Source organism: Macrobrachium rosenbergii, chromosome 57 (assembly GCF_040412425.1).
Source record: "Macrobrachium rosenbergii isolate ZJJX-2024 chromosome 57, ASM4041242v1, whole genome shotgun sequence".
Taxonomy (NCBI): domain Eukaryota; kingdom Metazoa; phylum Arthropoda; class Malacostraca; order Decapoda; family Palaemonidae; genus Macrobrachium; species Macrobrachium rosenbergii.
This window is the reverse complement of record NC_089797.1, coordinates 7,512,755-7,536,579: the sequence shown is the minus strand read 5'-3', so window position 1 is coordinate 7,536,579 and position 23,825 is coordinate 7,512,755. Positions and strand designations below refer to the sequence as shown.

General features: G+C 37.0%; 1 protein-coding gene across 1 annotated transcript in view; it reads right to left on the bottom strand.

The window, feature by feature from the left end:
* LOC136837124 (solute carrier family 25 member 32) overlaps window positions 1-23,061 on the bottom strand; it is a 38,257-nt gene extending 15,196 nt beyond the window's left edge. Inside the window, exons 1-6 of the mRNA XM_067101734.1 lie at window positions 22,762-23,061; window positions 15,741-15,894; window positions 6,597-6,734; window positions 6,326-6,446; window positions 6,033-6,146; window positions 4,389-4,534 (exon numbers count right to left, since the gene is read on the bottom strand). Coding sequence (XP_066957835.1) covers window positions 4,389-4,534; window positions 6,033-6,146; window positions 6,326-6,446; window positions 6,597-6,734; window positions 15,741-15,894; window positions 22,762-22,894 — 806 coding nt within the window. The 5' untranslated portion in view covers window positions 22,895-23,061. The remainder of the gene's footprint in view (window positions 1-4,388; window positions 4,535-6,032; window positions 6,147-6,325; window positions 6,447-6,596; window positions 6,735-15,740; window positions 15,895-22,761) is intronic.
* Between the last annotated feature and the right edge of the window lie 764 nt (window positions 23,062-23,825).

Below are 23,825 nucleotides of genomic sequence, written 5' to 3'. Positions count from 1 at the left end.
TCCTACATAATCAAGTAAATATAGGTATACTGATTTCTACCATATTTCATCTAAATACTGTTTCTCTATGAACACACCAAATGCGGTTTTATACATTTGAAAGCCATGCAACCAGCCTTTAACTGGCACCACATACAAAATAGCTGTAAACAATGCTGTCAGAAAAAGAAGTTGTGCATCACAGGAAAACAATACACTTTATGGTGGGTTTTGCCTGTGAAGAAAAAATTCATTCATCCTTGAAAAGAGAAGACACACTGAGTGGGTGTGTGATGAATTTAGGAGGGCAGCAACCACAAGTACTAACTGAAATGACTTGGGTTTACTTTTAATAACAATCCTTGTATTTTCTGATATCAAGATGGCTATTCAAAAACAACGAGCCAGGGTGCCAGAATTCTACAAAGAATGTTATTCATTACATCATAAAAACTAGGAGCACCTTGTTTCAAGTTCACGGGTGTCTATTTCTGCTGATCAATAATCTTAAAATTTACCTTCCTTTTTCCTCTCTATAGCTCATCAATTTACCCCAACATTTCCTTTCATAAATGTAGCTTTTGTGCAGTTTTAATTCTCACTTGCTCTTAAAGTTTTGGTGCATTTTGTTATTTAGGTATGGACCTATTACTACTGTTCCTACCTGTGTACATATCACTTTCCCCCTGATGAAACAATCATTTTAAGTTCTACATTAATCCAATCTTTTCCTCACTAACAGCCAAAAATAAAAGGCATATAGAGATAAATAATAATCCATGCCTTTGTCTACATGTCAAGAAAAATCAACCTCTTAATTTTTCTTTCTTTAGAAAGGAAAAAAAGACTGGGGTAGAGCTTTACAGACTACATTGCTACATATTTTCTTTGCATTGGCTACAATAAATACTGTATCACAAGGTAAAGGGCTAACATTACCTATAACAGTATTTTTTTCTCAGGCACAATATAAACTACACAAAGACCACTAACAAAAATATAGGAAACGTAACCCACTAAAAGTGTTATACGCAAGATCTACTGTAGACTCTTCTCCCCATCACTAAAGGGGCTATGAGGCAATTGTATACAAACAACATAAAAATGTGAAAAATATTCATCTTACCATATTTTGGAAGGAACATTTTTCAAAATTTATGAATTGCCCTTAGCCTGGATTTAGTCTATACATCCAAGTACACAATGATCACGAAGCATTCCAATACAATGAATGCTAAATTGGAAGAGTACTGCACAAATAAAAATACTAGAATAATAAAAGTACAGTACTGTAATAAGGAATCCTAGAACAAATTCCTATTACAATTTCCATGCTACTGGCAAGCTAAAAAAAACACACATTCTTTCAAGAATCTTAACCTTCTGAGCTGAACTGAATATAGAATTTAGGCCAAAGGCCAAGCACTGGGACCTATGAGGTCATTCAGCGCTGAAACGGAAATTGACAATAAAAGGTCTGAGAGGTGTAACAGGAGGAAAACCTCGCAGTTGCACTTTTAACCTTCTACAGCAACCTGAAGCTTTGAAATGATCTGTAAACCAAACAAAACATTACATATGTTCAACCTCACCACCCTTCACCTAAAATCCCGCAGCACAGTACTGTATACATTTCTCAGCAGGACATGTCCCAACACCTTATGTTTATATGGACTGACTGGACTTTGAAAACCTGGCTACTTAGTCTTAAAATCCGCATCTCACAAGTCTGGCCTCAAGATTTATTCTAAATGAATGATAAAGATGGATAACACCAACTAATTGGTTAACTTTCAGACATCATTGTGACTCAATGACATTTCCTCTAAAATTCCAAGCTCCTAAAGATTAGTAACGATCATAGAAAATTCTGTAGTGCCGTCAACTGGCATTCAACAGCGGTCACCCATCAAAGAACTAACCACAACCAATTCTCCTTGACTTTCCTAAACAAAAGGCCAGTGGTGCTGCATACAAAAAGGTTTTTTCTTTCACTTTACACTACCACAGACTGATATTGATATGCAAATGATTCTCACATAAACTATGGTTTTGCTTACCATTTACTTTGCGTTACTTTAACCTAACACAATCAAGTTCCCTTTCAGATTCAACTTAGAAGACTTCAGACTTGAAAACAATGACGAAAAGAAAAAGACCACACATTCAGCAAATGGATTGGAGGCCCTACTGATCTAGAGTTACAAGCACTTATGTTGTGGAATGTTGTGCATATATGCCTCTTGTATTGAGGCAGAGGTCGCTAATAAAAACTGGTTTAATAAGACCAAGCGTCACATTTCCAAAGTCCCACAGTGATCACCTGAAGGAATTATTCTGAAATTTGAGCTGAAAAGTTAAAAGTAGCTGGACCGCTAGGTGGGAAGGGACATAAGGAATGGACAACAACTAAAAGGCACATAGTAATGCAGCTACGGCCAAATGGACACTAAAATGAACATTTAACGCCATCTACAGTATACTATGCACAGCACACTATAAATGGTAAAACAAAACAGGGAACAGGAGTAAGAGTGTTCCACTTATTCCTGAGTCTCTTACCTCCACATGCCTCTTAAGGAAACGAAGGTTTAACTGGTCCAGAGGGTTACACATTTTGGATCGCACACTGACAGCAGGTTTCTCAGAATTAATAACTACAAACAGTATAGATAGGATGATATTTAGTTAAAAGTCTGAGTCCTCACCAGCCCTGTTAATGTTGTATGAAAGTGAGGGTATCATACCTAATGATTATTGGTTCAAATCCTTTTTCAGGATAAAAAACAACAACGCCAACAATAAAAGTGACTGATTGTGGATTTTGCAAGAACATTCTGTAACTATCATTGGAAGATGAAATTATGTTTTATATTATATTTATATTTCTTGGAATAACTGCATTTCTTTCTTCATTTGGAACTAGGCTTAGCTGTGACAAGCGTTTCCAAACTGTGAAGAAATCCAGAAGTTAAGAGGGCATTGTGGTTATTAAAATTACATACATATCTGGTAAAAAGTGACCAGTAGACTCTAAATATATCTCACGGTACATCTGTGTATAATTTAGGTTTACTTCAGTATCAACAGGTGTATGCCTTGCTAAATGTTCCAATATGATTCAACATTACTGAGGTCTTGATAACTGAAGAATCATAATGGTTTGAGAATACAGACATGTTAACAAGAGCAAACAAATTTACAGAAAATCACCACTGATATTCTCTAGAAGTATTGTGATTATGATTATGACTATTATTATTATTATTACAGTATTACCATTATTATTATTATTAACTAGACCACGGAGTTAACATTCTTACCTCTTACAGGGCACTCTTTAAAAACTGAATGGAACTCTCAGCAACAGAAAGACAAAAAATTAAAATGATCATTTTCCTAATGAAAATATGTATTTATTAATATGTCTACTCTGAACAAATATTAAAAACCATTTCACTAGCACATTTTGACATTTACTGCTAGTTACTTCTTTCAAAGTTTATAAAATTTCAGAGGATCACTCACTCTTTCACAAGTTGAGGGATCACTCAATCTTTCACAAGTTAAAATCGATTAAAATTTAGATTGGCTGTCCGCAATTCCTTTTGGCAAACGCTGTAAACAACAGGATGCTGAGACCAAGCAGTCCCCATTGTATCCTAGGAGAACCAGCACCACAAGTATGCATACACACATACAAACCACTCACTCACTTCTCATTCCCTTGCAGGTGACACTCAACATAATACAAGAGTGACTATGACTCCACTGCATAAAAGAACTGGAAATATCATAGCCAATATATAAATATCAACCAAGAACAAAAATCTTGGTAGCAGAATACTCTCAAGTGTCATTTCTGACCATTTCTTCCCCCAAACATTAGCATATAATGTTTACAACATACATTTTGCTAACCATTACTAAGTATCCTGCCATCCAAATAAAAATTATCTTAAGTAACCTACACGAAAAATTAATAAAAACAAACAACTAGTTTAACACTTTCATGTTCATGTGAAATGTATATAAACTGATCAATAAAACATCCAATTTCACACAATGCAGATCACTACTGACTCTTCCAGCTAAAATGTAATTTGGAACAAAGTTACCAAGTAAAAATATTTTGAACATCAACCTAACCGCAATTCTTGTCGTCTAAAGAGTAGAGAGAAAATTAGAAATGCCATCTTAACATATAACTGAAACTGTAACTGGAGTGCCGTATTTCCATTAATTTGTTTACAAAGTGATCACAGACCCAAAGAAAAACTAGAAAGCCAAATTTCTATCATGACGACCCTGCTACCTTCTCATAGATTATGAACACTAGACAAATATTTGGCATAACATGAACAAGGTAAGGGGACATCCCTTTGTAGAATCCCTGAAGACCTTCATACCTCCAAGTTTCTCTAATACAGTGACGCAGATTATCGTAATGTGCGTGCTGGTCCTGCATCCGGGCGCGCAGCACTTGATAAGGGTAAGTTGTCACAGCTGCGAATAGTTTTGACAAGGAGGCAAATCCCAGGTATTCAACTGTGGTCTGCATAAAAAAAAAAAAAAAAAAAAAGTCACATTAGTTAATAATTCCTTTCTCATTTCATTGCAGGAAAGTTCTTAAGTGTTCTTCCAAGAAGGCCTTGCTTCCATATACTGTGAAAATTAAACATACAAGTAATGCATGAGGATAAAACAAGCATTATTGAAGAAAAAAAAAAATGCTTAATGAACTTTCCCAATCAAATGTAGTCATATAAGCTAGAAAAAATATTAATGAAAAAGGCAGCTGTGACATCATTTGGAAATAATCAAACCATTCACTGAACTAAAAGCATGAACTGTGCGAGATTTCTGGCAGCTGACCATAAAACTCATCATGCTGTAGGACAGTAGATTCCTATGAATAAAATGGAAAGTCTAGCTCTGTATCCTCATTAATCCTACCTTATCATTCAAAACCGAGTTACGGCAAAAAGCATATTTCTAATAATTTGGTAGCAAGATCACAGCTTACCTAAACCAGAGGAATAGCCCTATCTCAGTTTCTTATTACTGTATTTTATTCTTAAGAAGACGAATCCCATTCACAGGGGTCATTGACTTGAAATTCAAGCTTCCAAAGTATATTGTGTTCATTAGGAAGAAATAAGAGGAGGTAAAGGGAAATACAGAAAGAAGAGATCTCGCTTATTAAAAAAGAACAAATAAATGAATAAATTAATTAATATATAAAAAATGTACAGTAATGAGATGCAAGGAGAACAGTACAAGTTAGCACTTGCAAAAAATTTTGAACTTTCTGAATTCTAGCAATTTAACTATATGACTGGTAGGACCATGCCAAAACTTGGCCACAGCAGGAATAAAGATTCTATAAAACTATGTGGTGATGAATCTCACATAAAAAGTCTTAGAATTAACTGTATATCAAGTACAAATGCCTAATTTTCTTCCCTGAATTTGCATAAATATCCCCTTTTTAGCTTTTTGTTATTAATTCTACATTTAAAACCACCATCTGGCCTAACAAACAACTCTGAAATACAAGTGTACAAACTGAATACTGAAAATAAAGTCCTTCTGCCAACTTGATATAATTAAAAATAAAGTTAACTGCTAAACTATTAACTTCAAATTTAAACACATTAAAGAGAGAACCAGCTATAATGCATTTACCTTCTGAGATAACAAAATATTAAAGTTAGACACTAGATACTTTTCATCAAGTTAAACCCAGCTCCCATTTAAAAAAATCCTAACCCAACCAAAAACAATGAAAATTATACAAAATTAATCTTGACTAACATTTAACATGTGGAATAAAATAGTTTTCAGGTTTAACGTTTCCAATTTGCCACAAATAAAATCAAAAGCTGCCATCAATGTTTTTTGCCCTCGTGATACGAGACGAATGAAATGGACTTGTACTGGTCTCTTGAACCGTTGCATTGTGAAAGGAATCTCAAAGTCTGTGAGAAGAGATGACCTGATAGAAGATAAGATAAAGCATATCACCAGAACAGTACGCCAACCACACTTACCAGCTTAGTGTCAATTGGCATATTATGATATCTGTTGTATGCAGACTTCAGCTCTTCATAAGCCATGAACTGAAGCGCTCCGTGCGACACTCCAAAGATGCCAGGAACAAAACCCTGCAAATATAAAATGTATAAAGAAATAAACACCAAACATTAATGCTGCATACCAACATATTTATTCCATAAGCACCATCATTCTGCAAGCCACTGAGATATAAATTTGTGACATATAACAAGAAAGGCAACATGCAGTGGCCCACAATATTAACAACATAAAACACCATTTTACTTGCCTTATAAAGACCACGGACGCCTTCGTATTTGTAGGTTTTAACAAAGGCGTCCATCATCCCATTATATCTGACTGACCCTTCCAGCACTTTGCCAGGACCTTCTGCATACTGTAAGCACATTCTGAAGAAAAAAAATTGAGTCATATATATGAGCTTTGCATATTCAAACTGATTTTCCAAAAGCAACCAAATCCATGTCTTACCAAAATTCAAGCTAGAAATTACCTCTTCATTTATTACACTGTAGGAAAATACCTTCACTATTACGTACCTAGTTTTAACAACCCAAATGGGATTTGTCATGACTAGTGTGAGAACGCCCGCCTCTGCTGCTGCTACCATGTGGAGGCCTGGGCCAATATCTACTTTACTATTGCCACTCTGGAACCACGTCTTTATGGCATTGTAACTGGGGAAACAATAAAAAAAAATAAGATTATAGTTGCCAAACTTGAATACATACAGACACCGCCCTCCTTACGAACATTCAATTTACAACAAACATTCATATAGAAACAAGCGAGATCGCAAATTAATATTGTGTTCAAAGCACTCCCCTTTGACACCCGTTCAAATTTTGTTTTGCGCTCCTATTCTGTGCATACAATAATGTATGTACAGTGTATTAAGCTTTAGAATGATAAAATGTACATTACTGTATTGGTTTTAGATCATACTGAACTCAAATAGGCATGAAAAGTACAGTAACCAATTTACAAACAATTCACATATAAACAGTCATCCGGAACATAACTCGTTTGTAAGTAAGGTGGTGTCTGTATACATATTAGGCATCCTCTCAGGGAAAGCCCTATTTTATAATGAAATAAATTCACTGAAAAGTAGCAACAAAACTAAATTTCATTATGACACACAAGAATGTCACTCATAGTATGAAGATCACTGAGAGAGAGAGAGAGAGAGAGAGAGAGAGAGAGAGAGAGAGAGAGAGAGAGAGAGAGAGAGAGAGAGAATATTCATCTATATTTATTGGTAAATGATGCACAAAATAACCATCACAAAAATACTTTATGCATGAAAGACTGCACAACCATCTGTAGATATGGCCAATATTATGGACAGACTCTGCAGCAAATTTGTAATTCATAATCATTTCTCCTCAGATGTTTTGTTGTTTGGAACATGAAAACGTCACACTCCTCTAACTAGCTATAATGTCACATGCATTTTCTGACCAATATCTCATGTTCATATACACATACAACAAATAAATAATCAAATAACATACATGTGAAAATAGAGTCAATAACACAGCGTATAAAAAGTGAAAAGTTTTCCGGCTCATAATTTCCTCTGCTCAATTTCTGTTTCACCATTACCATGCTCATTCTGGTTTCTCATCAGTCTAAGAAAGTATGCTTACCAAGCACATGAAAGTAAATTAATGTATTATAAAAATAACAATGTTAATGTATTATAAAAATAATAACAACAATAATAATACTGAGTGGCAAAACCAGCAGATTCTGGCATATTCCACTGATATTCAAATCCAGTCCATCAAAAGACAAGCCTGTCCGAAGCAGAACTGGGGATGACCCCACTCTCAAGAAACTGGTGCATACAGGACTTTTGAATTATTATTCACACAAGCATATATATTCTTAAGGAAGAATAACTTGCACTGGCAAGGTTCTGCTGAATGTAATGCCCATATGCACATAATACAAGATGGTATACCTTAGTTTTACCAGACCACTGAACTGATTAAGAGCTCTCCTAGGGCTGGCCCGAAGGATTAGACTTATTTTACGTGGCTAAGAACCAAGTGGTTACTTAGCAACGGGACCTACAGCTTATTGTAGAATCCAAACCACATTATAGCGAGAAATGAATTTCTATCTTCATCAGCCGGCCGGAGACTCGAACTCGGGCCTTCCGAGCGCTAGGCCACAGCTCCACCGACTCGCCCAACGAAGAGCATTATCAAGGGCACAGAAGAGAAGATTAATGCATACAGGAATTTTAAAGGAAATTAATGGAGTGTCACCTCCACTTAACAGACACTTTGGGGGTCTGTTCTCTCTAATAATTAAAAAAGACTCTTGAATATTTTCCAGATATCTTATAGCTAACAGTAATTCCATGTAGTTCCCGACCTAAACTACCCTGTTCTGTGCACTTAACATTCCATATAAGAGACACAGGTATATCTAAAAATGTATCGCATCTAAAATAGTAACATAGGGAAAAATAATCATAATGTGGTAACTGGTTTTACCAAGTTGAGGTATTACTGCGTTAACTATTTACTTGAGAGTTGAGGAGCGTGAACCTGAGTATCCCTTCACGTAAGGGAACTCAAACGCCTACAGTGAAATCAAGATAGTCAGGACTTGAAATCCTAAAATGAAGTCATGATACTGAGGTTAAGACAGATCATGGTTTGAGGGCACTGGGTTCATGGTCATTACCGAACATGCAGCAAACTATCCCAAGCACAGATCTTTGAGGGCACTGGGTTCATAGTCATCACCTAACATGCAGCAAGCTATTCCCAGCACATGAGACAATGCACAAGTCTCATACAAAAGCAAGGATATCCCAATCATAAGAAAACGCAGAGGAAGGTCAGTGAACATTCCCTCCCTGCCCGAACAGACCATGCTGACCATGGGACAGATATGGAGAAATGGGGTAACTGGACTTAAGGATATACAAGGATAACTGGGGGAAACATTGCACACTGAATTTTAACTTAAAATTTTCCGATACTTTCAACTGTTTATCTGGTCATGCGGGTGACTTTTATTTTAAATTTTACACTGGGCTTAGCCTATCACAAATGAAGATGCGAATGCTTCAAATAAATAACAAAAACCAAATATTTTTATGAGAGGCCATATTAGATTTTCACCAACCAACAAGCCTGTGGCCATGTGAACTGGAAACTCAGCCAGAACAGATGGGGAGGGAGGTAAACCCCTCTAACCACTGGCCCCTATAAGATACACAATAAAAATACCTATTTTCCAATATAACGTCTAAAACACTGACTTGACTACAAGTGGATTATTATCATGAACATTTTATGTACATCACTGGATTGGCAGGACGAGCAACAAGCAGTAGCCATCACTTTGTTGTGCCGAACGCACAGGGTGCTGGACCCGTAGCAAAAAATGTACTCAATGAACAAAAGATGCTTCGTGTACCAATGCGCCTAGGTACCAAACCACACCCGACCAACAAAATGTACCAAATGTAATATAATATTACATTTACATGAACAAGGGTATGCATTTACATACCCAATGACCGTGTAACAAATAAATTCAAATTCGTTGACCCGGTTCATCCACAAATGATTAAAATATCTTCCACGTATCAAATGGACAAAGTGATCAAAATATCTAGCTCCCATCACATGACAAGATGTTTATTCAATGTAACACCAAAAAAGTATTAATAGTCAAATCGCCTACGACGATACAATGAGAGAGATTACATTTAATATTAGTAATCTTGAACCTTTAAAAACTGGACAGTTAATGGCGATTTACGAGTCATTTAAACACTAAACATTTCTTGGCCCTTTCAACACATTCCAAAATTACGTAAGTTCAGCATCAGTTTTCAAAAATAACACGTCTGCTACATACATTATATGGGCCAGACTCTCTTATTTTAATAATAATAATAATAATAATAATAATAATAATAATAATAATAATAATAATAATAAACCTCACAGAAAAGTATGGCAGACTTGGATGCCGTTGAGATTATACATTATTGTAGTTGTTCAATCTATCGAACGAGTTTCTTTGTGGCGTTCGATATTCTTTGTGGCAGCAGGTAAATCACACCAGCTGTCCAAAGTTCACTTATTCCTCGACGTTTCAATGAAGTTTGTTAAGAGAGAGGGTCTTCGTCCGAATAATAATAATAATAATAATAATAATAATAATAATAATAATAATAATAATACGTGCCAAATTGAGCGCGTCGCCATAGTGCTTTCAGAAAAGTGACTGCATACCTCACCCCCCACCCCTCAAAACACCGAACACGCAAAAAGAAGCTTAGCTCATGCGCACCTTTATCCCTACGGAGTGTCACGTAGCACCTCATCTGCGTAAAAGGCGCAACTCCGCGATAACGGCCAGAGAAAAACACTAATAAAGAAACAAAAAATCTTGAGACGCGCGTCATGTTTTCACCGACTGCAAGACACAGAGACAGGCAGACATAGATTACGCACATGATGCCGTGACGTCTGATTATCAGTTACAAGCACAAGCGACACTGCATCGTACATGAAAAAGTTAAGTATACCTTAGTTTGACCAGACCACTGAACTGATTAACAGCTCTCCTGGGGCTGGCCCGAAGGATTAGACTTATTTTACATGAAGACGAACAGTGTGTCAACAGTTACAAAAGTAACAAAACATGACTGAAGAGAGAGAGAGAGAGAGAGAGAGAGAGAGAGAGAGAGAGAGAGAGAGAGAGAGAGAGAGAGACTATCACACACTAAGACGAATTATTTGGAAACAGTTAAGCAGAAAATAAAATGCATGACTGCAGAGAGAGAGAGAGAGAGAGAGAGAGAGAGAGAGAGAGAGAGAGAGAGAGAGAGAGAAACTGTATTACATACAAAGACGAACTCATTGGCAACAGTTAGGGAAAAATGAAATGTATCACTGCATCACATTCGAAGACGAACGACTTGGCAACAGTTGAGCAGAAAATACAGAGAGAGAGAGAGAGAGAGAGAGAGAGAGAGAGAGAGAGAGAGAGAGAGAGAGAGAGAGAGAGAGAGAGAGTTACAAGCACCAAATATTATGCAATTACATCTTACAGGAGGGTAGAAAGTTGGCCCAGGCGAAATTTAATGGCAGACAGAATGGTTTAATGTATACAAAACACGTTAATTTCATTAACACAAAAATTTCTGTTTTATTCAAATACCCATAATGTTACGTGGAAAAAAGTTCAAAGCTTACAAAACCCACATCGCACCTGGTAACAGAGCTCTTTGCAAACCTCTTTCATTATCAGTACTCAGTCCAAACACAATCTTTCAGTTACATCACAGAGAGAGAGAGAGAGAGAGAGAGAGAGAGAGAGAGAGAGAGAGAGAGAGAGAGAGAGCGTCAACAGACTTGGCACAATGCAGTTTAAAAAATAACTTAAGAGTTTCAAGTCTAAAGCTACCAACGTGACCACTGTAAAAATAAAAAAATAAAAACTACGTAACACACGTGTGGATGCAAGGCTGTTGTACTATTTTAGACTTGGCAAAAATCTAGGAACGCCGAGAAATATCTGGTCATGTGAATCAATTGTAGCGTGTCAGAAAGCTGGCACCTCTTTTAAGAGACAAGAAATTAAATAAAAAAAAAACATTAGCTCATTCACACCATCTAGTATATACGTCAACAAAATATATTATCGTAATTGCAGAGCCATTGCAAAGGTGAATTTCGGTTGGCAAGCCTGATCAAGCTTCAAGGGCACTCACAGCCTGATTGGCTGTTGCCGTGGCGCAGCTCGGGCTAGGCCCCCAGTTTCTCGAACCTGATTGGTCTAACAAAAGCCAAGGTATTCATTCGATTAAGATAAAGAAGGTATTATATGTAAATTCCCTTCGTAACCATAACAAAAGCTAAGGTATTCATTCGATTAAGATAAAGAAGACATATGTAATTTCCCTTCGTAACCAAAACATTGGGAGCAAAGTTCGTCCGTTACAAATAGAGAGAGAGAAACAAGTCAGTTGCGATAAAGCTAAACATCTTTGAGAGATCTCGCACTCCACTTTATCACGTACACACTCAGCCGACGTCATGACTACTATACTATCGGAATGTTTAAAGATATCGATGTACAGGTTTTGTGGGCAGCTCATAAACTTGTGGAAAATACTCAGGGAGTCCACCAAGGGAGTCCCCACACCAGAAAGACCTTCAAATAAGAAGGGCAAAATTTCAATCTTATTATCAAACGCGTAGTGAAGTTGACCAGCACGCAACCTTCAACATTTTTCCTGTTTTTTACAATTACGTCAAATCTCGTTATCTATACACATTACGCAAACAAGAAAACAATATGATAACAGATCGCCGCCAGGTCTGTTGGCGACTGAAAACCCGTGGCATTTGGTAATAAAAAAAGAATACCACTGGCCATTTTTTGTGTACTTCGAATGTATTAAAAAAAAAAACGGTAGTTACCACGAGGTTTTAAAACCAATTGCGTTGTCCGAAAACGTGGTACTAGTGCATGGTCTGCACGCTCATATATATATATATATATATATATATATATATATATATATATATATATATATATATATATATATATATATATATATATATATATAATGGCCTCAGCTGTTGAGGTGACATCAACGGAACAGAGACGGCGTAGAATTATCAAGACGGCCCCTACTAGACCAGTCTGGCACCTTACCGTATGGGGCTCTGTTGGGTAAGCAGTTACATTTACTGCATAAATTCTGCGAATACGAACAAATAAGACGCGTTAACTCCCGCTATTCCTTCGACCATTTCTTTCGTGCTTCATATTAAAATTTATAATTGCGCTTACGTTATACTTTACAAAGTACCGATACATTATGTAAACATTACATAATCAAGCTGAACAGGACTCGAAGTATTAATCACGTGACAACGAAAGGGTGGCTGCGCAACTGTACCCGCCAACTACCGCTGAGCTGTGTATGACGTGAATTGGTATTTACTATTGGAACTTTCCTCCTCCTCCCTCTATTCTATTGGTAGCTATACCTCGCATGAATTATTAATGCTTAACTGACTGTACACACGTGCGGGTACGTATGTATGATATAAAATATTAATGAGAGCATGGCTGGATGTGCTATAACAGTTTACCGGAGTTACAGCTGCCAATTGCTGTATATATTTCGGCATTTTACCGGACAGGCGACTAATAAGGCCTAGCATACCAGCTAATTTTATCCAACTCCCTGACCTATTAGAGTTCGGATTGCTAGCATTTCATTCGACTTTACCATTTCACTTCGAGATATGATGGAAATGAACACATGGAAACGTGTTTCACAGAAAATATATATATATCTGTATGTATATACATCACGTGTGTGCGCGCGCATGCGCTCAACGCCTCTATAGTTACCATACGTCATGGCACTTTACATTCCAGTGGCGTAGCTGGCATTCCATCAGTGGGGGGGGGGTATGTTGGGCCTAAGATTTTTTGGGGGCCAAAGAAAAATACACAAAACTAATGTACCAATTCTGTAATTAATAAAATAAACTATTCTCGAATATATATATCCATGTGAATGAAGGAAAATAATAGTATTAATAATTAGTGACCCCGTATTTGTAATTATAGAGCTCAATTTTCAATTAATTTTTGACTCTTACTATATAAAAGTGTAAATGTATCAAATACCGTAAGGGTTAAATTTTAGCTACACAGGAATTTCGATGGGGGGGGAAGCATCTGACGGGTGGACCCGGCCCCCATAGCGACACAACTGTTACTTTGACACATCAATTATGACTTCTAATTCCCAATCATCAGCTTTGTTACTTCATTCATCTTTAGCAAAATAGTCTGCACTGAATATATGTGATATTATTTCATTTTCAGCTAAAACCACCTCTGCAGTGATTCTTCCATCACAACCTGGTGTTACTCCGTTATTGATTTCACCGGCCGGTTGTTGTTACAAAAATGTTCGGTATGCTCATGCTCTATAAACTTAAGTGATATATTGATACAAGGCCTGGAGGTGAATCACCTGGCTTCAGAGGCAAGGAGTTGCACAGATCACGTATTTGTGTTTGGATAGATTTAGCAGCAGTGTAGCCTATACAGAATTTAAAAATCCCCTTCTGGTAGTTACAAAAAAGGCATTTGACGGTGTCTCCAGACTATAATTATGAAAGGATCCTAGCAACTGCCATTCCCGTTAAAAAGGTAAAACTGGCGGAAATTGTCCAAGAACGACGTGGGTGGAAAATTAATGTTCGTGGGACCTTGGTAAGTGAATCTCATTTAAGCTGTTCTGTGCTACAGGGGAAACGTTGTCACCTATTCTCTTGGCACTTCTCGAAAGATTTTGTAATAAAAAAAAAGACGGGAAAGATGATTTAGCTCAACGACTGAAAGTTGACTGAGAATATTCAGGTGATGCAGTTCTAATCACTACAGCATTTACAAGGCTTGATTAATAAAATGTATCATTTGTCTTGGGAGATGGGAAAAGTCTGGAGATTGAAACGATTTAGTTTAACAGTAGAAAGTTGACACTTAGAATATAAAGTTCCTGTTTTAATCAACAAAACACCACAAGATTTACAAAGCATGATTAATAAAATGCATTACATGTCTAGAAAGATGAGACCCATAATAAATTTTATCTAAAAAAAAAAATTTAATAGTATGGGGCAACAGGTACACCTGAGACAAGGAAGTGTTTTGTATCCAAGGCTGCTTAATACCCTAATATCTTATGGTGCAAGAATTCAAGGAAAGAAAGACACAGATACAAGAATTCAGAGAAAATACTTTAGACATAGATGCAAGGATTCATTGAGAAGAAATAAGCATAGATGCAAAGCTGTGAGATAAACAAACGAATTGTGAATATTAAGAAACGGTTCATGTTTGTATACACAGTAGTTCAGAACTGGCTGGAAGCAGTGAAATGGAACAGTGGAAAATAATGAAAGAGCTGAAAGTGCTTGCAAGAAAAATTTAATGATAACTGCAGAAACTACTGAAAGTGCTTACAAGAGAAAGTTCAGGGTAACTGCAGAAACTAGTGAAAGGGCCGGAAGTGCTTGCAAGAGAAAGTTTAGGGTAACTGCAGAAACTGGTGAAAGAGCTGAAAGTGCTTGCAAGAGAAGGCTTAGGGTACACGAGAACAAGTACAAGGTTATGGCTATGCACATACTTAATGTTAATAGGATAACCTGCATGACATCAATAAAAATGAACATCCTTAGTACCATGCCCCTGTTGATGTTTTCTGAAAATATTGAGCTCCCTTAAATGCCATTTCTAAATGACTAACCATTTAGTTCAATAATGTTTTAATTGTTTATTAGTCTGCTTCCTTTCTTAGATAAAAGCAATTGTTCATTACTGTTCAGTCAACTGCCTAATTTGAGGCATTTAATATAACTAGGCTACAAGACCTTTATGTCATCTACTACGTCATGTCCTCCTACTAATCCATATTCTTCAATATACTTTCATTATTATGTCCTTGCCATTAAACTCCAACGACACGCAGCAAGAGAAATCAATACATTATTGACTTCACTGACCTACGGAGAGAGAGAGAGAGAGAGAGAGAGAGAGAGAGAGAGAGAGAGAGAGAGAGAGAGAGAGAGAGAGAGAGAGAGAGAGAAAATCTTTTATTTACTTACAATAAAAAATACAGGCCCCAGGCTGATCCAGCGCCCCACACGTTGGGAGTAACCCCTCTGTAGAGTCCTCGGATGCCCTCGTGGCGGAAAATCTGTGCGATGGCTTGAGTTAACCCAGTATAATGGGGCTTGGAAGATGCTGAACCATCACTGACTGAAAGAGAGATTCAGGAATTCACATGAAAACAAATATCTGGAAAAGAGATTCAGGAATTCACATGAAAACTAATATCAGTCATAATAAATACAGTATGTTAAATACGATTACAGTATCTATTTTTCTTAAAGGAACTTTAACTTTTATAATGAGTGCCTAGATAACAGCGCAAAATTTTAAAAGAAATTTGTATTTTTTCTAACATGCAAACCTGAAGTTCTTGACACAAGGATCCAGCTGGATCCCTATGTAAAGAACTTCAGGTTTGCATGTTAGAAAAAATAGAAATACAAATACTATACAAATATAAACACTATACATAATTACTTCTCTCAAGTAAGGACTGAGCATTTTGAAGACACTGCAACCAGGTGACTAAAGGGATGAGTTATACACAGTACATTACTGTACACAATGGGCATCCAGATACTGTACATATTAACATGAAAAACTAGACATGAATACAATAAACTGTATATTGCTTCCCTCCCGGTTAGGCCTAAACGCTTCCCCATTTCCTTATCTATCTGTGACTGATGCACATATTATCAGTGTTTGGCTACCTGCCTCATGGACATAAAAATGATCTGTACAAAAAAACCCTAGAAATGGAAACCGACAACGCAAAAATTATTGTTGAACAGACAATGCAAAATTATTGTTATCAAAACAAAAAATTGCACACTAGACATAGTCCTGTTTAAGGACCTAATCTAGGTGAGTTTGATAAGAGACCCCTCAATTTTGCACAGGGTTAAGGTAGTTCATCTTTAGTTCTGAAAGTTTCATGAAGCACCAGGACTCAATCTGAATTACATTCCATGGTATCACTCTGTCCAGTCAAAGACCTTGCTGTATGTTTTGAAAAATCAGGTAGTGTTATGGACGTTGATGCTCCAACATTTAAAAACAAAAAACTAAAATAATAATTGTAGTTAATGTCATACCACATTAAATATTTCTACTAATTTCTCAGAGCCTTAATCATTTTGACTCATTTCTCCACGTCTGTCATTATGCAAACATTGTCCACCTTCCTTTCCCTCTCCATATTGGCATTCTTTGTGGAACTTCCTTAAAATGGACTTTCTAGCTTATTACAAATAAAGACAAAATTAAGAAAAATGTGTTAGTGTCTTTATTCACAACAGATGTTACGTTCCATCCACTCCCTACAAGCTCACAATTCATCAAAATTCCTACACTGTTCCCTAAGTCTTCAGACCAGTACACTAGCCCATACTCCAACCTTTATACAGTATAACTTTGATACTCTTCAACTATATATAACCTTGTGGTTCTACAAGTGTGTTTACAAACACTAACATTAATCAACACTAAGTTTTGGGGAAAGGCATGCAAGAACACCAGTGGTTCAAGCGCGATTTCGGTGACCACCAAAGGAGAGAAGAGGACTGAAGTGGAAAGGAATTTAAAATTTAGGCCAAAAGCCACACGGTGGGCCATGTGAGGTCATTCAGCACTGAAAGGGAAACAGAGTAAAAAGTATTTAAAGGCATAACAAGAAGAAAACCTCACACTTGCACTAAGAAACAATTGTTAGGAGAGGGTGGAAAGTAAGCTGGATGAAAGAGAATGTGAAAGGAGGTGCACAGAATGGAACTGAACCCAAATTTAGGCAAAAGGCCAAGCCCTAGGGCCTATGAGGTCATTCAGCGCTGAAGGGGAAACAGAGTAAAGGAGGTTTTAAAGGTGTAACTGGAGGAAAACCTCAAAGTTTCACCATGAATCAATTATTAGGAGAGGGTGGCATGTAAGATGGAAAAGAGAGAACAGAATATGAAAGGAGGTACAGTAAAAGGAACAAAAGGCTTTGCAGCTAGGGACTGAGGAGACACTGCAAAGAACCTTAGGCAATGCCTACAGCGCACCACGTGAGGTGCAATGACGGCACTGCCCCCATATGGGGGGAACAGAGGAAAGCAATGAAAGGGGCGGCAGCTAGGGGCTTAAAGGAGCTGCAAAGAACCTAGAGTAATGCCGACAGTGCACCACGTGAGGTGTACTGATGGCACTGCCCCTCTAGGGGCATAGTGCACTGATGGCACGAACAAGTTACAGGTTAGCCTTGATACTGACCAGTAAGCGTAGACAATACTGAGTCTTACATTAAGAGTAACACTTAGTATAATAAAACACTGCCATACACTCAGCATGGTACAGACCACCCTCTGCCCAACAAATAAACATGAACCAAAGAGAAAAATTGGACAAACAAAATAAGCCACAATTTCATTGTGCAATGAACTAAGCATGTGAAGAAAATCACAAATCTACCATACTTATATAAAGAAAATAAATACAAATGACCCAATATATATTTATACACATGAAATTCAGGAATAAGGTGAAATATGGCGAGTGTGTTTGCTGGGGTTGTGAGAAACATTACAACCCACCCACTCCTATATAAAACGTTTTTTAGAAAAAGTACCCCTATTTGCATCAATTGCAACCTGCTTACGGTCAACCTAGTCACATACTATACAAGATAGCAAAAGAGGTATTCTTATAAACAGAGCCAATGTAATCAAAACCTATTAACAAGAGTCGCATGAGATTTCAGTCATACACTACCTTTTAAATGAGGCTGATGGGGCTGTAAAGTAAGAAAACTAGGAAAAGAGGTGAACATAAGATAAACAGTAGACCAATTTAAAAGGCAACTGTTTCATCCAGAAAAACAGATGCAAGATACAAACTCTCAAGGCCTGGCCATAGACGGAAAGAAAGGCATTTAATTCAGAGGGTCCAAGAATGTTTAAGGACTTTTCTTATTTTGTCACAAGAACAAAAAAGCTTGAGTGAACAAAACCCCAACCTATACCATTAAAACTGTGCAAATACTTGGCAGCTCATTAGGGTAGTAACCTGAACGAAAATACTGTAACCTATTGGAGAGAACCCAGTTTTACAGGGTGAGGAAAAACTATTGCCAATAGGCCAACAACCTTTTCTGCAAGACATTTCCAAGTACTGTAAAATAGTTTTATGGTCTTTTATGAAAACAAAGCTCTTTCATGCTAAACCAATAACAAACTTCACAAAAATGTATACAAATCCAATTAATGCTCTGAAATGTTTTGCAAACTGCCACAATTGACAGGTACTCTGTTTTGGACACTACAAAGAAAAAAAAAAAAAAGGTGAGAAAACTTGTCAACCTCTCTTGAATCTAGTTTCCTTCCTGACTGGGTGATACTTACTTATCATCTATCTTTTGCAGTTCTTACCAGTGGCTTTTAAAACAGAAAAGACAATAGGTTACCATTCCTATAAAGCAAACTCATTAAACATACAAATCACTCTGACTAAAAAGACCATTTAGTGAAAACTAGGGCCAACCACAGGGAACATTTTTCCAAAATTCTGATATTTGGTTATACATTCTAGAGTAAAAGTTTTTTGCATGCCAACTTCATGAAAGGGAATAACAGACTACAGGAACCATGTCTGAACATTAATGTGCAAGTGAAGATCTTGAAAAAAATAATCTCTGCTGAGTTTGGTTTTGATGTTCTCATGATAAAGAAAAAATTTAAATAGAAACAGATAACAAGTGTCAGCTCTTGGCAACAGAACACATATCCTTGACTCTCTAGATCAAAGTAAGACGTTACACGACAGACACTGACAGCAACAGCTCATATGGCCTTCAACCATGCAAACCAAAAACCTAAAACCTGACCAGCTACAGCAAGAAGGACAACGTAAAGTCTCCAATGCCCTAACCTGGGTAGCAACTTTGTAATAAATAGTCTTAGGTTTAGACTGTAAAGCACCCTCTGTATTACAGCTTTCCCTTGCTCACGTGTCTTTTTGGACACATTCCAACTGTCTATTTTTGTCCTCATTCATAACTCAGCAATAAGTTACTTGCTGCTCTTTTAATCCCCCCAACATATATAAGTATTGTACATCCTGAATTACCCCACATACAAGTACTGTACATCCTGAATTCCTAAAACCATTTCTTATCCATATTATGCTACAGGGTACATTTACCTTCACATGCCAAGTTTTATACAGCCTTTGTAATTTGAAAATTACAAAAGATACTAATATAAGGAAAACTTATGCACCAACTTTCTTAACTTTACCTTTCTGCAAATACAGTGTACATCTGTACATCACAATGAACATACATTCTAATAGAACACATGACAAGGCCATGAACTTGCCCACCAAAGTTCCAACAAAATGACAGTGAGAAAAAATATGCAGAATAATGCATACAATCTGAAGAATAAAATATGTAAATTGGCTTAATATTAAAAATATTAAATATTAAAAACCTCTCAAGGATTATCCTCAATCAAGAGAAACCACCAAACATTTTGTAAACCAAGGCACAATGGCTGTACCACAGTACTTGTAGTAGGAGACAGGGTTTTCCTTTAAAATGGCCCCCTTGCTCATTCTATTCCTCTTCTGCTTGTGTTTATTCAAGTTTTATTTTCTCTGTAATACCTTATATCTTTTATAAATTCCTTTTCATTTTCAACAGAATCTGCAAACAGAAGGATGTTAGCTATCAATTCCTCTTTACTTTCTTGAAAGGCTGCTGCACATATCTGTCTATATCTGTCACTATAAACTGGACAGCAAAGTAAGAAATGTTCTGTTTTCAGTTCTTTCTTCACAGCCCTACTGATCAGCATTGGTTTTTGTGTTATCATAACAGGTTTCTTCTCCTGTTTTCCTTAAATTTTCAATAGATTTTCAAGGTTGTCTTGTCATTCATTTCTCTAGGCCATGCTTTTTTTTTTTGTCCCAATCATTTACCATTACTTTCAACTGCTTACCCTTAACTGATTCAATTTTACTCAAGTGCATGTTTAACGCTTTCAGTTACTCTTTGATTTGCAGAATCCAAGATGTTTTCTTACTTTCCTTTTGGTCTGTGGTTATCTCATACAGGAGGCAATTTACGCCAGTTTCAAGTATATGCTTCAGATAAAATAGTTCATTCTTCATGTCCCTTGAATAGCAGGAAGGGACCAGTAACAGCAGATAAAATAGTTCATTCTTCATGTCCCCTGAATAGCAGGAAGAGGACCAGTAACAGAGTGCTGAAGCGAGAGGACGTGTGCCAACTATTTCTCCCTTCGTGTTGCTTGTATTAAGTAAAAGGTGGTATGTCTCTAGGGTTCAACAAATAATGCAAGTATTGCAGCACTGACTTTCATTTCTAACCAGGACAATGTAGGTGGAGTTGATAGCCGTGGCAGGCCAAACCAGATTCCAATAAATGTGTTCAGTGTAGAAGGGAAGTTGGTAGGCAACAATAGGCAGTGTAGTGTGATACGTGCAATGAATGGTTTCACTCAGAATGCACAAACGTCGCAAATGTTTGCACAGCCCTCAGCCTGAAAGCAATGGTTATGCAGATATTTAAAATCACTCCAGCAAAAACAACAGCATCATGTGACTCCTTGAAATAGGCTAATGTTACAAAACATTATCAGGTTCAAGTTTAAACTGAGATGGCAAGGTCACAGCTTTTTACTTCAAGTCATTTGTATGTTTTATAAGTGTACAAACCAGTCTTTTATGTAGGTTTAATCCTCAGTGAGAGGTGGAATTGGTCATTAAAATTTGGTAACATGGCAGTTAATTGGGGTAGGTAACAGATTGGGGAACTCCAACTCAACTGCCATTATCAAGTACTTCCTCCTTCAGCATCAGGGACTGCTTGTACTAAATGTGAGTGGAAGGGGTGGGGAGAATGTCTAAAGGTTTTGGTCTGTATATATACCTAAAACTATAAACTACAATACAATTACAAATGGGGCTGTTTCAGTTTTGTAAGAAGGAAATTTTCCAACTGCACCACTCTTCAAGTAAGGGGGGGGGTAACGGATTGATCAAGCATTTCCAATGGAAATGAATATCGCACACATCAAAAAGTAAGAGTGCATAAAAATTGCCCACATTTCTTCCATACATCGCAGCTGCCTGAATAGCAGATCAAGGACATATTTCAACAGGGATGCAAACTAACCTAACCTTTCCTTAATGTAACCTATCCTATCCTAAAGGGCATTGCACTGACCTGGCCAGGGGTCTGCCAGCCTAAGACCAGCCATCAAGGGGACATTTTGCAGAGCAGAAGGCAGTGCCAGCAACCATTCTGGACTATCAAGTCTACCCAAATTCACATTAAGCATAACTATCAAACAAACCACCTTTCACCAGGTTTAGAATGAACAGTAAGTAGGGTATATACTGGCTAACTAGCCTACAGTCATGTCAAAGAAAATATTCGGTGAACTTTCACCATTACACTCGTCTAATCCCTGACTATAATATCATTTCATGCTCTTAATAAGTAGGTCTTGATATTCTACAACAATTTTTCCTGGGCCTATACATATGTCGTATTTCATATGAAATCTAACATATCCATATGTGACATGACTGATACGTGGATGGGGGGAAAACATTAATTTCACCTCCAAAGGGGGACGAGTGTAATGGCCCAGGCCTAAACTCAGTAAAAATATAATAAGAGCTCAGGGGTATCCTGCACCCCTTCCAGATTTTTCCTCAAACGAAATAAATGAACTACAATCTGCTCCAGAAATTACAACCTTAGAACCTGTTCTAGAAAATATGGTTGAAATTATAACCTATGGAAAGGTCACCCAGCCTATGGTAAACCCAGACTAAGCCAAGGCTAAGCTAATCTCGAAAGCAAAGGGTCTAAGACCCTGGATGCACACCAAACATCGATTTCTGTAAAGTTCTCAAGAAACAGTGGTCTGAATAATAATAATAATAATAATAATAATAATAATAATAATAATAATAATAATAATAATAATAATAAAGGGTACTCACCAGCGAACCTAATCTTCAGGAGATCGAGAGGATGGAGAATGAGAGTGGACGCGACTCCGCCAGAGACCCCAGCAACGAGATGTTCGTATCTCACGCCCGCAAAGGGGTTCCTGAAGTTCTTCGAACGACTCATGGCGAGGTCAGTCGAAAATATAGGGTCCTTGCTATCAAGAAAAAGCACTAGAGACACTTTTGGCACAATATCTCATCGTTTTTCATGAGAACATTTGAGCGACACGGACAACCACGCGACAAGGAGACATTACCTCTACTTACTATGAGTCTTGGAAATCGACTGCTGGCTCTCATTTCCTGCTTCCCTATTTGATGATGCAATAGAAATTGTCATGGAAATGAGATAGACAGGACAACAATTATAAAATAAATACTATAAAATTACATATTTTCATTTTATGACTAAACTTTGTAGATATTAAGTAGATATATTTCGTATTTTACATTTCTATTGTCAAATTCTAAAAGAACCATCGTCCCACTTCAAAACAAATACTCGTGCAGTGTAGCCAGATCTTCTCTCTTGATGAATGTCAGTTTCAAAACGAATTTAGACCTTAATCACGCTTTATAAAATGTTGAAATATACCTGAACAATGTGCCAAAAACGAAAGGCTCAAGGATTAGATAAAACGATTTTATAAATATATGGTACTGCTCAGTTCCCTAAAGATATAAATTTTATCTTAGCAGACACTATTAGCTTCCATAACAATGCAGTATATTTCGTCATCCTGCTAGTTTATTTTTGGGGGGCCACCTATTGGCCCTCCTTTGGTCAGTCAGAACGACCACTTTTATTCTATGCCATACTTTGTTTCAAATACGCATGACTTTCATTTATTCTTAAATATCTGCAATGTGGTCTTTTACTTGGGCTGATCAATAGAATAAGACGTTTAGGTAAGCCGCTCAGGTCACCTTCGTTATGAAACACATTTTTTAACGTCGTCTTTTTGGCCAGCATACCTGTCACGTGAAAATTTACTACAAAAAATAAACGAATCCTCCACTGCTTTTTTAAATTCCTCATAATGAAAACATATAGC